Source organism: Propithecus coquereli, unplaced genomic scaffold (genome assembly GCF_000956105.1).
Source record: "Propithecus coquereli isolate 6110/MARCELLA unplaced genomic scaffold, Pcoq_1.0 Scaffold208, whole genome shotgun sequence".
Taxonomy (NCBI): domain Eukaryota; kingdom Metazoa; phylum Chordata; class Mammalia; order Primates; family Indriidae; genus Propithecus; species Propithecus coquereli.
The window spans coordinates 1,169,908-1,181,959 of record NW_012145856.1 but is presented as its reverse complement, the minus strand read 5'-3'; the positions used below and the strand labels follow the sequence as shown (position 1 = coordinate 1,181,959).

General features: G+C 39.4%; 1 protein-coding gene across 3 annotated transcripts in view; it reads left to right on the top strand.

The window, feature by feature from the left end:
* The window catches only part of KDM3A (lysine (K)-specific demethylase 3A), a 61,444-nt gene extending 49,986 nt beyond the window's left edge, over positions 1-11,458 (top strand). For 2 of the 3 annotated variants that reach the window (XM_012644222.1, XM_012644225.1), the window contains 10 exons: positions 365-537; positions 942-1,178; positions 2,892-3,063; positions 3,486-3,573; positions 4,277-4,407; positions 8,024-8,143; positions 8,223-8,362; positions 9,587-9,763; positions 9,850-9,984; positions 10,769-11,458. In XM_012644222.1, the coding sequence (XP_012499676.1) occupies positions 365-537; positions 942-1,178; positions 2,892-3,063; positions 3,486-3,573; positions 4,277-4,407; positions 8,024-8,143; positions 8,223-8,362; positions 9,587-9,763; positions 9,850-9,984; positions 10,769-10,849 (1,454 nt within the window). In that variant the 3' untranslated portion in view covers positions 10,850-11,458. The remainder of the gene's footprint in view (positions 1-364; positions 538-941; positions 1,179-2,891; positions 3,064-3,485; positions 3,574-4,276; positions 4,408-8,023; positions 8,144-8,222; positions 8,363-9,586; positions 9,764-9,849; positions 9,985-10,768) is intronic. The other variant, XM_012644223.1, reaches the window with a different exon arrangement.
* The last annotated feature ends 594 nt before the right edge of the window (positions 11,459-12,052 follow it).

Sequence of the window (12,052 nt, the reverse complement as noted above, 5' to 3'; positions counted from 1 at the left end):
TAGACAATACATGTGAAAAACCCACTAGATCTACATTTACTAAACATATTTATTCAAGTCACTAGATACAAGGTCAGTTTACAAAAATCAGTTGTATTTTGTATGCCCAAACCAAACAAATAGAAAATAAAAGTTTAAAAGATAGCTTTACCATAGTATTATCTGGACATTGGATGTTTAGTGTTTTAACATCAGTTGGGAATCCTTGTCTAAATGAATAATATCATTAGTATTTATCCCATTAAGTTTTTTGGTTCCAGTAAATGAAAACCAAGTTCTAAAGTAATTCTGCTAAAAGAATACTAATAAGTGATTTGACTTTCAGAATGCTTTTTCATCTGGATGTTTTTGGTTTTATTTTTAGAAAAACAGCCAACCATGCCAATTTTAAAGAATGAAATCAAATGCCTTCCACCCCTTCCGCCTTTGAGCAAATCCAGCACGGTCCTCCACACCTTTAATAGCACAATTTTGACACCTGTAAGCAACAATAATTCTGGTTTCCTCCGAAATCTCTTGAATTCCTCTACAGGAAAGGTATTTGCTTGTTTTACTGTTTGTCCTCCACCTTGTAAAGTTGAATAGAGACAGAACAGGAAGATACTAGAGAAGTTGAAACTGAAAGTAGAAAGGAGGCTATGAATTCCATGCTTACCTTTGTGGGTACAAAAGGCTTAGTCATTGGCAGATGAGTTTCACAGGGCTGTAATTCAGGGCTGGGCTACTTTTTCCTATACACGGTTCTATGACTTGTGATGTCAAGTAGGGACAGGGGACATGCCTGTTTGCCTGAGGGTCCTGCTTGTACTCTTTTCTGGATTTGTAATGCATATGGACTTTTTCTGGATATGTAATGTATACTTATCTTACCATTATAGGGATGGGATTTTTTGGTGATAGGGAACAACATATTTAAGATTTGTGTTCTTTCTCAAATTCAGACAGAAAATGGACTCAAGAATACACCAAAAATCCTTGATGACATCTTTGCCTCTTTAGTGCAAAATAAGACGTCCTCTGATTTATCCAAAAGGCCTCAAGGACTGACGATCAAGCCCAGCATTCTGGGCTTCGACACTCCTCACTATTGGCTGTGTGATAATCGTTTGCTGTGCTTGCAAGATCCCAACAACAAGAGCAACTGGAATGTGTTTAGGGAGTGCTGGAAACAAGGGCAGGTAATAGGGGCCTCTGCTCCCCCAACCCAATTCACACCTCCCTCTCAGTTCCTTTGGCAGATTTCTCACAATTCCACTGCAGCTTTTTCCCCCTCTCAAATATAAGTGGCATTTCCTTTACCTCCTGTTTTTATACTTTATTGTTTAGAGTGAATATAAGCAGGGCAGGGTATTGACTGAGTTTTATTTTTTATAGCAGACATTCCTGAGCTGTCTTTTCCAATCAGACTTTGATTGCTTCCAACCAGTAATCATTGGATTTTTGATGAGATCATCCAGGCTTAGTGATTCTTCTGTGGTAAACCTCGGCAGGGAAAGTGGGAGTGTGACGAAGAGGCTGATGGGGTTTAAGGGATGTGTTAGTCTGTTTTGTACTGCTGTAAAGAAATGCCTGAGGCTGGGTAATTTATAAAGAAAAGAGATTTATTTGGCTCCGGGTTCTGCAGGCACCAGCTGTCTGGTGCCAGCAACTGTTCTGGTGAGGGGTTCAGGGAGCTTCCATTCAAGGCAGACGTAAAGGGGGAAGCAGGTGAGTCACATGGTGAGAGAAGGAGTGAGAGATAGAGGAGATGGTGCCAGGCTCTTTTAAACAACCAGCTCTCATGTGAACTAATGGAGCAAGAACCAAGCCATTCGTGAAGGATCTGTCCCCGTGACCCAAACATTTCCCACTTGGCCCCATCTCTAACACAGGGGATCAAATTTCAGCATGAGATATGGAGGGGGCAAACATCCACACCATATCAGAGGATTAGACAAAATATGACAAAAAGTCATGCATCCCTCTCCCATGAATTAAAACCTTATACTGAAGGCATTTCTAGGTGGGCCAAAGCCATGGGGTGTTACGCTGGATTCAGCGTATAGTCTGCTTTAAAGGGCAGCATTGTTGGATCTTAAGTTTTGGTTGATATCTTTAAGAGACTTCCTAGGCCTGCTCCTGTGCTTTCTTGTTTTGGTTCTTTTTTCTGGATCTTTGGCTTCTCCTTTTGGCTAAATGGAGTCCTCACTGAAGGAACAGTTTGCTCTTTGACAAGAATTTGGGAGAAATGCCAAATAGAAAAATATGAGAGTTTAACCAAAAAAAAAAAAAAAACAAAAAATTCTAAAAATGTTTTTTCAGCTCATTTAATCATTAATATAGAGGATGCAACATGATAGGCTGAATGCAGTTTACCAGCAGGGTTTGCTTGGATTGTATATCATATGTAAATTTTTTTTATTAAAAAAACTTATTGCCAATATTTTAAAGCTAGGCTATTTCACATAAATATCAGGATTTCTGGCTTGTCTTAGATAGCCAAAAGATTCAGCACCCTCAAGTCCATATTCCTGCCTGGCAATAACAGGCTAGAGGCTAGTGGTATTGCCCCCCCTTTGGATTGGACACTCCTACTGGCCCTTGTCTCCTTTATATCCCCTGCTTGGCCCTGGGCCTTGCTGTGAGTAATGGGATCTAAATTGGAAGGGTGATCTTTTCTCCTAGAAGCTAACTAATATAGTTTGAGAGCAAGTGGTGCAGAGCAGATGAATGGTGAAGATTAGAGATGCTTTGGGAGCTCAGAGAGCTAAGCCTAAGCTGTCACTTCATCATCTGAGACTGACAACCAGCCACATGGAAACAAACTGGCAACAGTTTGAAGAGGGACTGCCTGCAAGTGTGGGGACAGAGCTGGGGGAGTTCAGACTAAAGTCTTCGTTCTCTTCTTCTAGCCAGTGATGGTGTCAGGAGTGCATCATAAATTGAACGCTGAACTTTGGAAACCTGAATCCTTCAGGAAAGAGTTCGGTGAGCAGGAAGTCGACCTAGTTAATTGCAGGACCAATGAAATCATCACAGGAGCCACAGTAGGAGACTTCTGGGATGGATTTGAAGATGTTCCAAGTATGTATTAAAGATCAGCATTTTCCAGGATTTTGGAGTTTAAAATTCATGTCTATCTCCTCCTGTGTGTACTGGGCAAAAGGGAGTGGCTGAATCTCAAAGAATGAATAGCAATTTAATACGCATCTAGGAAAGACAGGACCCCAGTACAAATTTATTAGTTGGTGATCTTTATTTTGTTGCACCTTGCTGCCACCTCAGTACAAATGGATTTCTTGATACTGTAGAAATAAAATGGTTGGCAATAGGCAGGGGGCAGAATATTAAAAAAAATTCGAAATGTATCAGGTTATGAAAATTTTACAGAAATAAAATATATTTTATTTGCATTTTTGAGGCATAGAATGCTAATTTGTCATTTTTTTTGGTCTGTTTCTTGAGCTATGAATAGTAACAATTCATTTATTCTGGTTCCTTTTCAGATCGTTTGAAAAATGAACAAGAACCAATGGTACTGAAACTTAAGGACTGGCCACCAGGAGAAGATTTTAGAGATATGATGCCTTCCAGGTATGATTATGAAAGTGGGGAGAAATGATTCTGTCCTTGACTTGTTGGGATAAATTCTTTTTTGTGGTAGTGAGAAATAGTTTTCAGGGAAATATGAAAGTTCCATAGTTTTACTGGTGCTGATTTTTTATTTCTAATCTATAATCTTTAGAGTTTTGTGTATTTTTAAATGAGATGAAGGGTTACTGACTTTTAGATCTGGCTGACTAATGAAAGCTCCATGGTAGTGCTCTGCTAGAGAAGAGGCTGACTGTTGACTTAGGCTTGCAAGACTAGTTTGGAGGTAGTTATGGGATAAGACTTGTCGGGGTTCTCTATGATACATTTACATCGAGTTAGACAACAAGACATCTAATTAGTGTAGATCCATTTTCCTGCTTTGAGTTTGAAAACTTAAAAAGGATCCTAACAACTAATCAGTAATATATCCCTGAGTTTCACTTATCATCAGGAATTCATTGCTCAGATCTTCTGTCTGAAATATTCCAGGTGATTTTGATGCATTTATGTGGTGCAGGAGAGAAAGAAGCCATCTTTGTTCATAATTACTACAGTTCTAACCTTAAGTATTATTACTAGCTATCTCATCTTCATGATCACAGATATATTTGTTCCTTTTGATATAGAAGGAACAAAACAAGTCACACAATAATGAGTTAGAAAGACAAGCTTATTTTGCAGATTCCTGCTTCTGTTGTCCTAGGTTTGATGATCTCATGGCCAACATCCCACTGCCTGAGTACACAAGGCGAGATGGCAAACTGAACTTGGCCTCTAGACTGCCAAACTACTTTGTTCGTCCAGATCTGGGTCCCAAGATGTATAATGCTTATGGTAAGTAGGAAATGGCTAACCTTAAAACAGAAATAAAATAAGTCACAATGTTTGGAAAATTGATTAAAAGGGGAGGGAAAGATGGAAAACATCTATAATCCTAACACTTAACACTTCATTTTTACTTATTTCCTTTCATTTCTTGGCCATGTGTATGCGTATTTCCTTTTTACAGTTGCAGTTGTAGGGCATATGCAATTTTGTATTTTTCTCTTTTCTATATCTAATTTTATATTGTAAGATATTTATGTGTTGCTTGGTAGTCTTTAGTATGATAATTTTTAATGGTTACATGATACTTCATTGAAAGAATATAATTTTATCAGTGATTTAATGTTGATGGACGTTTAGGTCAATCTGCTAGCATTCTAGCTGTTTTAACACCTACTACACTTAAATGCAATGTTCTATGTTGGTGGGTAGAAGTTAGTTACTTAAGTTAGTATTGAAGGTACCCTTCGAATTGGATTTTTATTATTTGGGCATGATTCAGTAAACTGTCCAGCAGGGGGGAGAGGTTTGCTTGGGATAAAGATTGGTTTTTACATTTACCAAAGTCGTCTTTTGTCATTATTACTGTGATCTTGACCAGTTTTACATAGGATCTTTAATTAGGACTGGATTAATGTTAGCCATTTTGAAGAAGTTATTTACCAATTTATTGTTGAATGAAATTCCACTTGTTTAAATCTTTCAGTGAATTTCATTTACTCTTTTATACTATTTGGCTTCTACTTTTCTATCCTCTTGGAAATTATTTCTTTGATTTTATTCCTTCCTCCCATAATCGCCTCCATGTCATCTTCCATTTCCAGTCTCTTAAACCTGAAGGTGTCCTACTCAAAAAGGACAAAGTCTGTTGGTGTCTTTGCCTTGTTCTCCAGAGACTGTTGGTGGGGGGTGGGTATGGGGAAGGACCAGGACCTCAGCCCCACAGTTCTTCTGTTATGGTTGAGTCGGCCCAGGAAACCACCAGGCAGGTGGTTGGGGAACATTCCAAGAGGGCAGTGCTTCTGTTTGGAAGGTCCCAGTGGTCTACATACCCAAGATAGTTCCGCTAGGATAGGGTGAGAAATGGTGTGTGGGAGAGAAGACAGGAAGAAGTCCTCTTGCCTGTTCCTCGCTTCTCAGGTTCCAGTTAGTGAGCCCTTCATATGCTGTGGGGCCGCAGCATGTTCCTTAGCTGAATTCCCTTCCTTTGAGCCCTTCAGAGCCTGATCAGAGTAACTAGATGGTTGGGATCTCAGGCATACTCTCTCTATTATAGTGGGGGTTTATAATAAACTTATGTATGTGAAAGCATTTTTCCAATAAAGTATGTGGTATAATATTGTATAGTGATTATTCATGCTTTATAGGATAGAAGTGGCTATCTGAGAAATTTTCAAAATAAGTTGCCTGCTTGGTTTAAATAGCTTGGCAGCTGGTCTTTCCCCTTAGACACTAATAGAGGGCAGTGTTACTCTATAGAAGCTTTTCCTAGGACAAAATTATTCCCATCCAGAAGCAAGCATTTATGGGTTCAAAACGAAAATGTGTTCATTTTCAGACACCACATACCATATCATAAACATCATTAAAGAGAGGTCCTTAGGGTGATTGAGCTGCGACTCTTTAGTCAGTCAAAGTAAGGTACGAAGGCTCTTTGGAGAGATCACAGGGTCCAGCCTCTCTCCAGCTCCAACAACATCCCCCATTTTATAAATGGGGACCAGGATCTGAGGACAATAGAAGGACACTGACCTGTTCAGGATCTCCAAGGGGCAGTGAGTGGCAGGGCTGAGGCTAGAACTTGGGTCTCCCGATTTCCAAGCTAGAGCCCATCTCCCAACCCTTTTCACCCCAGTGCCCCGTCACCCAACAGCCTCTACTATTTCAGCTTATGGGTTTTTTGTTTCATTTTTTAATAAAAGTCAGTGAATAGTGTTTTGTTTCAGGATTTTCTGTTTTCTGGGAATCTTTTCCCTGTGACCATTATGCTTTTGTAGTCTTGGTTTCATCTGAGTTCAGATTCCCTCAGTGTACAGTCTGGTTTTATCAATGTGCCGTAACTCGTGGCTGGGGTCAGAAGGACTTTGGGCAAGTGGCTGGCGTTATCGTTCCTTCCTCGATTCGTACAGCTCTCTTTTACTCTGGGGGGCACTGGCTACACCAGCAGGCCGTCAGTCCCTCACGAGGCTTTGAGACCTGCTCTCCTTTCTTCACTCCTCCTCCCAGTGCTAGCCCCTTCCTTTGCACTTACTCTTAACCACTGTCCTGAAGCTTTTGTTCATCATTCCCTCGTAATTTTACCACATAGATTTGTGTTCCTGCACAATTTTCTTTGTTTTTAACCTAATTTTGAATTTTATATGAATAGAATCAGATTTTTTATTATTCATCCATGTTGTCATTTAGTGTAACTATGTTAATTTCATTCATTTTATTTCTATCCTGTTAAGTGCTTTTTTTCTTAAATTTTACTTTTTTACTATGGAAGTATTTTCCACACACACGGAAAACTTGAGAGTCTAGTACAGTGACTCCCCATATACTCATCCTCCAGTTACAACAGTGTGCAGGGCTCCTGAAACAAAACACTGTGCAGACTTTTATTTTAAAAAAGAAAAAAAACAAATTTGCTTTCTCTTGCTCCAGAAGTTCTTAGGGCCCTTGTTCCCAGTTGGAATGATGAGGTGCCTCCTCGTAAGTATAGCTTCTCTAAAAGCACAGCCGTAGGCAAGTCAGAGATAAAGCCCTCCTGCAAACCGTACAGGGCCTTTGAGAGGCTGGCAGGTTAGAAAACTACCTCCGTTTGCTCACCACGAGCCATGCTTTCCTCTGCTGTCCAGTTCAAGAAGCAGAGTCCTGGTGTCAGGATGGGCCGCCCAAGGTGACTACATGGCTTAGTGCGGTTCGGGGTGATTGTCGAGCAAGGTTAACCTTCTCCTCTGGGTAAAGAATTAGATCCACAGACTAAACGTCGGAGGGGACCGCTCATCCTGGCTCACCCCTCTTTTACAGTTGAGAGGAGCAAGGAACGTGTGTGGCAGTGTTCTGTCTTATACTCAGTGTAGGCATTTAAGGTCCCAGCTTTATGTGTATGTGAGTGGGGGCTTTCTGTTAGGCTGCCCATTGTGAGTGGACCTTGGGCTTTCTCTTTTGCCCTAGAACGCTCCTGAACTATGGCAACAACCAAAGCTTGAGCTCACTTGATTAAGCAAATACCCTTTCGGCAAATCCCAGTTTCAAGAGCCCTCTTTACTCCTCCCATTTCCTGCTGTTTTGGCCCCCAAATATTCCTTCTTTTCTTGCCAGCACATTGATTTCCTTAAAAAAATCTTTTTGCAATAATTTCATCCAGAATTTTTAGTTCTCAGCAGGAGGGTCAATCAGGGACTCACTTTGCCAATTACCAGAAACAGAAGTCTTAGAATTAGGAGTTGTTTTTTATTTTTATAATCAAATATTTGATAAGAGATTATTTTCTTTCAAAGTTGAAAGGATAAAGGAACCTAATATTAATTATTTTTCTTTTAACTTTGCAAGATTAGAGAGTCAGCTTTCTCCCAGGGAGTGGAAAGACTATGGCAGCCTTTGTTGTCTTCAGTAAATTTAAGGCATTTTCCTTTTACAGGATTGATCACTCCAGATGATCGGAAATATGGAACAACAAATCTTCACTTAGATGTTTCTGATGCAGCCAATGTCATGGTTTATGTGGGAATTCCTAAAGGACAGTGTGAGCAAGAAGAAGGTAGGGTGCTAAGCATAAAAGTGGGGCTTACTCTCTGCGGTAGGGCCTGTGGTCTGATATTTGCTTTCTCTTGCTCTAGAAGTCCTTAAAACCATTCAAGATGGAGATTCTGATGAACTCACAATAAAGCGATTTATTGAAGGAAAAGAGAAGCCAGGAGCACTCTGGCACATATATGCTGCTAAGGACACAGAGAAGATAAGGGAATTCCTTAAAAAGGTGTGCTCCTTACCCTGTGGCATTTAAGCAGAGGCATAGAGAATAGCAGTATTATAAACTGTCTGACTGGCTTGCTGGGGAATTGTCACAATCTCAAAAGTGCAATCTGTGCACGTCAGATTGGAGAGACTGAAGGTAGCTGTTAAGGAACAAGGATTCTAAATGATGAGGGTCACATTTCTAAAAAGAGGAGGCTTATCTTTTATGTCTACATTTCATATTGCATTTGGAGATTTTTGTTTTCTACTTTGGTTCATGTATTATAATTATCTTATAGCAGTTGTCATTTGTTTTTATTGTCTTGAGAGTCTGAATACTTCAGAAGTTCACATATCAATCCTTGGCCCTGAGCAGCCATGTTCTAATTGATTACTTAAGTCCCTATTGGTTTTGTCCACTTTCACACAGTAAGAGGCCCTACTTGTCATTAGCAAGGGATGCAGGGATTTGGAACATTCTAGGTTTCCCCTGTAGTTGGCAGGTTGTTCAGCAAGGGCTCTGTGTTGGAAGTTCTAGGCAACTGGACAGATGGGGCATATTCAGTTTTAAACTTGTTTGGCACTGAGGCTACTGGTTGCAACCCAGGTGTCTCTGGCTGATATTCTTCAGTTATTAATGAGGCTTGCATATGAACACTCCTAGCCCCTTACCTGGCACCAAGCAGGTCCTTAACAAGCATTTGTTTGAATCAAGGTATTTCTGGCTAAGGATCATTTGAGTCTTCCAGATAACCTGCTGGTTACCATGTTGTTCCTTTGATAGTGTCATTCTAAGTCTGTGGCTTTGCCAGATACTGGGTCTAGAATAAACAAATTTAATCTGTAGGTAACTTAGGGACTGTTTCATAAGTCAGATTGTTAAGTGAATATAGGTTTTTTAATAACTGCAAAACAACGTCATTTCTAAGGAACTTGAGTCTACTTATATTTAAAAGTCTAGACCAAAATATTGTCCAAATATAAGATTTACAAAAATATGCAGAGACTCCTAGTCATGGCTTATAGGAAATAATAGCAGGGAAGCCACATTTTCTTTGTCATTCTTTTATTGATTCATTCTATTGATTTAATGTCTTTGAGTACTACTTGTGTTTTTCTGCCAATGGGGACATTTAAGTTGAAGAAGGGATGCCATTTACTGACTGCCAACACTATTCAAAGGAAAAAATGCCCTATTGGGCCTTAGCATGTTGCTCAGTTGCATAATATTTTGAATGCATTCTAGGTATCAGAAGAGCAAGGTCAAGAAAACCCAGCAGACCATGATCCTATTCATGATCAGAGCTGGTATTTAGACCGATCACTAAGAAAGCGGCTTCATCAAGAATATGGAGTTCAAGGCTGGGCTATCGTACAATTTCTTGGGGATGTGGTGTTTATCCCAGCAGGAGCTCCACATCAGGCAAGAATCATTCCTTTTTCTTTATTCTCTTTATACTACGAATTTCTGAGGTTTTTTTTTTACTGATATGGTTTGGTGTTTTCCAGGTTCATAACTTATATAGCTGTATCAAAGTGGCTGAAGATTTTGTTTCTCCAGAGCATGTTAAACACTGCTTCTGGCTTACTCAGGAATTCCGTTATCTGTCACAGACTCACACCAATCATGAAGATAAATTACAGGTAAAAATAGCACTGATTCTTAGCATCCTCTGGCTATGGCTTCATGGACCTTTATTGACCTTATAAAGAGAGTAAGTGAACTTGGCCATATCACACTCAGTACAGTGAGTTGATGAACTGGCTTTCTATCTAGTTCTGCTATCTACTTAAGGGAAGGAGGAACAAACCTAGAAGAAATCTCACCTTGGTTTGATCTGATATTATTTAGGCTCTGTAAGGGACTATCCCCAAAGAGAAAGGCTTTAGTACTGAAAGTAAATAGATCTGACTTCTGATCATGGTCCAGCTGCCAGTCAGGGGTCTTGAACATAGTGCTTGACCTTTAGTGCTACAATGTTCTCGTCAGCCTTAGGTAGAGCAGAATTGAATCTCTGGATTCAAAGGGATCTGAGGCTGTGGTATTTTGAAAAGGTTTTCAGTAGTGAATTATGTAACATAATTTCATGTTTGTAAAATCGGGTAAGTATATATACTACGAAAAATAATAAAACTGTACCTTGGAATTTGCCTCTCCCTGTTCTCACCCTGGGTAGGTTTATGTGGAATCAAAGCCTGTAGAAAGGTGAAAATGAGGTTTTAAGTTCTTCAGAGGAGGAGTGGGTTTAAAATGTGTATGAAATACTGGTCTGAAGAAGCCCAGGGGCCTTTCTAGTATTGACATTTCCTATTGAATATTGAGTTTTAAATTCTGAGAGAAGGTAATAAAATTGGTAGAAAAGTTTATTCTTAATGACAGATCTTAGATACAAGGATAAAATGACCATATTTTCTCCCATTGTTTTAGGTGAAGAATGTTATCTACCATGCAGTTAAAGATGCAGTTGCAATGCTGAAAGCCAGTGAATCCGGTTTTGGCAAACCTTAATCTCCCTGCACATTGGAAGTGAATTACTGGCAGCTGTTTAAACTCTTCAGGCAGGATTCCTGTGGACTTTGAGATTTCATGTTACCTCATCTTCTTTTTTAAACTGTACCCGACTTGTGAGGGTACTCTGTCTAATGTATATTTCTAGTGTTTACAGACACTAAATGTGTATATGTAGTAACTATTTACAGAACATGCATCCTTAAACTGTGACTTCTCACCTAGTGCAGAACTTTTACCAGGCTGTAAAAACAAAAACCTCATGTCAGCTCTGGAACAACACCTGCAGTTATTCCCTGGCTGTTTGGGCAGCTTAGTCAAAAGGAACTTACGACTATTAGCAATCACTGCGCAGTTTATTTGGGTTGTATTTCGCTTTGTGTCCGAGTACCGTCTCCCTCGCCCCTTACGGTCCAGAAGAGCAATGGAAGAAGTGACAGCTGATGATGCAGTTCTTATTGTAATGCATAGGACTGGCATTATATAGCAGAAATCCACTACTGTACAATTCTTGGGGTTAACCATCTTTAGTTAAATGGAATTTTAATTTAAATGAAGCTTTGCTAATTTTAAGTGTTAAGCATTTTGCATTAAAATATTCGTATAATATTTTGGCTCAGTTTATTGGCATTATCCTCTGGTTGTGGATTCAACACACCTTTTATCAAATGCAGGTGTAAGAGATTGCTCTAGGAACTCTTCTTAAAAGCAAAGAAATTAGATGATATAGTGATTTCTTAGTGATAATTACAAAACTAACATGGATATTTCTCCCTAGCCAGGTGGAAACACAGCCACAATTTTACAAAGAAACTCCACCAATTAATTAAATTTAGAAATAGGAATTAACAGCAACAAAAAAAGCCAAATAGTGACTGGTTAAATGGTTCTGAAAAGGTAAGAGAGTGAAACACTTCGTCTCCTAGCCCTTTGTAATGTAAGTTTACAAAGGAGAATGAAATTATTGTAAGTTTTAGGACATTAATACCTAAATATTCCTCTCTATAAAGGAAGAAAATTTATAAAGAAGCAGCTTTCTATAGCCCACTGAATTCTCCTAGGCTGCTGTAGCTATAAAAAAAAGGAATTAAATTGAAATCAAGTAGTATAGATGAGGCCTAGAGCCTGGGTTTTTAACCTTTAGGCTGAGTAGGTGGTCAGAGGATTGGTGTTAAAGTTAAGAATTCGTTGCCAAATCCAAGG